The sequence below is a fragment of the Lepeophtheirus salmonis genome, unplaced genomic scaffold, assembly GCF_016086655.4.
Source record: "Lepeophtheirus salmonis unplaced genomic scaffold, UVic_Lsal_1.4 unplaced_contig_9992_pilon, whole genome shotgun sequence".
Lineage (NCBI taxonomy): Eukaryota > Metazoa > Arthropoda > Copepoda > Siphonostomatoida > Caligidae > Lepeophtheirus > Lepeophtheirus salmonis.
This window is the reverse complement of record NW_027297102.1, coordinates 1-3,215: the sequence shown is the minus strand read 5'-3', so window position 1 is coordinate 3,215 and position 3,215 is coordinate 1. Positions and strand designations below refer to the sequence as shown.

Here is a 3,215-nt window from a genome sequence, read left to right as displayed (position 1 = left end):
CAGAACAGAGCAGAACAGAAGAACAGAACAGAGCAGAACAGCAGAGAACAGAACAGAACAGAGAGAACAGAGACAGAACAGAGAACAGAACAGAGCAGAACAGAGCAGAGAACAGAGCAGAACAGAACAGAGCAGAACAGAACAGAGCAGAACAGAGACAGAACAGAACAGAGAAGAACAGAGCAGAACAGAACAGAGAAGAGAACAGAGCAGAACAGAACAGAGACAGAACAGAGCAGAACAGAACAGAGCAGAACAGAGACAGAACAGAACAGAACAGAACAGAACAGAACAGAACAGAGAACAGAACAGAACAGAACAGAGAGAACAGAAGAGAGAACAGAACAGAACAGAACAGAACAGAGACAGAACAGAAACAGAGAACAGAACAGAACAGAACAGAACAGAAACAGAACAGAACAGAACAGAGCAGAAACAGAACAGAAGAACAGAACAGAACAGAACAGAACAGAACAGAACAGAACAGAGACAGAACAGAACAGAACAGAACAGAACAGAGAGAACAGAAGAGAGACAGAACAGAACAGAACAGAACAGAGAGAGCAGAACAGAGCAGAAGAGAACAGAACAGAAGAACAGAACAGACAGAACAGAACAGAGCAGAACAGAACAGAGCAGAACAGAACAGAGCAGAGCAGAACAGAACAGAGACAGAACAGAACAGAACAGAGACAGAACAGAACAGAACAGAACAGAACAGAACAGAACAGAACAGAACAGAACAGAGCAGAACAGAACAGAGCAGAACAGAACAGAGCAGAACAGAACAGAACAGAAGAACAGAACAGAACAGAACAGAACAGAAGAGACAGAACAGAACAGAACAGAACAGAGAACAGAACAGAACAGAACAGAACAGAACAGAGAAGAACAGAGAACAGAACAGAACAGAAGAACAGAACAGAACAGAACAGAACAGAACAGAACAGAGCAGAACAGAACAGAACAGAACAGAACAGAACAGAACAGAGAACAGAACAGAACAGAGCAGAACAGAACAGAACAGAACAGAACAGAGAACAGAACAGAACAGAACAGAACAGAACAGAGCAGAACAGAACAGAGAACAGAACAGAACAGAACAGAACAGAACAGAACAGAGAGAGAGCAGAACAGAACAGAGCAGAGCAGAACAGAACAGAACAGAGCAGAACAGAACAGAGCAGAACAGAACAGAACAGAACAGAACAGAGACAGAACAGAACAGAGCAGAACAGAACAGAACAGAACAGAAACAGAGAGAACAGAACAGAACAGAACAGAGCAGAACAGAGACAGAACAGAACAGAACAGAACAGAACAGAACAGAACAGAACAGAACAGAACAGAACAGAACAGAACAGAACAGAACAGAACAGAACAGAACAGAACAGAACAGAACAGAACAGAACAGAACAGAACAGAACAGAACAGAACAGAACAGAACAGAACAGAACAGAAGAGAACAGAACAGAACAGAACAGAACAGAACAGAACAGAACAGAACAGAGCAGAGAGACAGAGACAGAACAGAACAGAACAGAACAGAACAGAACAGAACAGAACAGAACAGAACAGAACAGAACAGAACAGAACAGAGACAGAACAGAACAGAACAGAACAGAACAGAACAGAACAGAACAGAACAGAACAGAACAGAACAGAACAGAAGAGAGAGAGAGAGAACAGAACAGAACAGAACAGAAGAACAGAACAGAACAGAACAGAACAGAACAGAGAACAGAACAGAAGAGAACAGAACAGAACAGAACAGAACAGAACAGAACAGAGCAGAACAGAACAGAACAGAACAGAACAGAGCAGAACAGAGAACAGAACAGAAGAACAGAACAGAACAGGACAGAGCAGAACAGAACAGAACAGAACAGAACAGAACAGAACAGAACAGAACAGAACAGAACAGAACAGAGACAGAACAGAACAGAACAGAACAGAACAGAGAACAGAACAGAACAGAACAGAACAGAACAGAGCAGAACAGAACAGAACAGAACAGAACAGAACAGAGACAGAGAGAGAACAGAGACAGAACAGAGACAGAACAGAGAGAGAAGAACAGAGACAGAGAACAGAACAGAGCAGAACAGAGCAGAGAGAACAGAGCAGAACAGAGAACAGAACAGAAGAGAACAGAACAGAACAGAGCAGAACAGAACAGAACAGAACAGAGCAGAGCAGACAGAACAGAACAGAAACAGAACAACAGAGCAGAACAGAACAGAACAGAAGAACAGAACAGAACAGAGACAGAACAGAGAGAGACAGAACAGAACAGAACAGAGCAGGACAGAACAGGACAGAACAGAGACAGAACAGAACAGAACAGAACAGAGACAGAACAGAACAGAGCAGAACAGAACAGAACAGAACAGAACAGAACAGAACAGAACAGAACAGAACAGAACAGAACAGAACAGAGCAGAACAGAACAGAACAGAGCAGAACAGAACAGAACAGAACAGAACAGAGACAGAGCAGAACAGAGACAGAACAGAACAGAACAGAACAGAACAGAGCAGAACAGAGCAGAGAACAGAGCACAGAACAGAACAGAACAGAAGAGAACAGAACAGAACAGAACAGAACAGAGCAGAACAGAACAGAACAGAACAGAGCAGAACAGAACAGAACAGAACAGAGCAGAACAGAACAGAACAGAAGAGAACAGAACAGAACAGAGCAGAGACAGAACAGAACAGAACAGAACAGAGAAGAACAGACAGAGCAGAACAGAACAGAACAGAACAGAACAGAACAGAACAGAACAGAACAGAGCAGAGACAGAACAGAGAACAGAGCAGAACAGAACAGAACAGAACAGAACAGAACAGAAACAGAACAGAACAGAGAACAGAACAGAACAGAACAGAGCAGAACAGAGCAGAGCAGAACAGAAGACAGAACAGAGCAGAGCAGAACAGAACAGAACAGAGCAGAAGAACAGAGCAGAACAGAGCAGAACAGAACAGAACAGACAGAACAGAGCAGAACAGAACAGAGCAGAACAGAGCAGAACAGAACAGAACAGAACAGAACAGAGCAGAGCAGAACAGAACAGAACAGAGCAGAACAGAACAGAACAGAAGAACAGAACAGAGTAGAACAGACTAGAACAGAACAGAACAGAACAGAGAGAACAGAACAGAACAGACAGAACAGAACAGAGCAGAGAACAGAACAGAACAGAGAACAGA

At 43.2% G+C, this 3,215-nt stretch overlaps 1 protein-coding gene across 1 annotated transcript; it reads left to right on the top strand.

The window, feature by feature from the left end:
• Positions 1–751: 751 nt before the first annotated feature.
• LOC139907588 (uncharacterized) lies at positions 752–3,118 on the top strand (the record flags this gene model as incomplete). Its single annotated transcript, XM_071894018.1, has 4 exons — positions 752–823; positions 1,067–1,105; positions 1,337–1,378; positions 3,062–3,118. Coding segments are annotated over 4 exons (210 nt in total), but the record flags the coding sequence as incomplete, so codon positions are not given.
• Between the last annotated feature and the right edge of the window lie 97 nt (positions 3,119–3,215).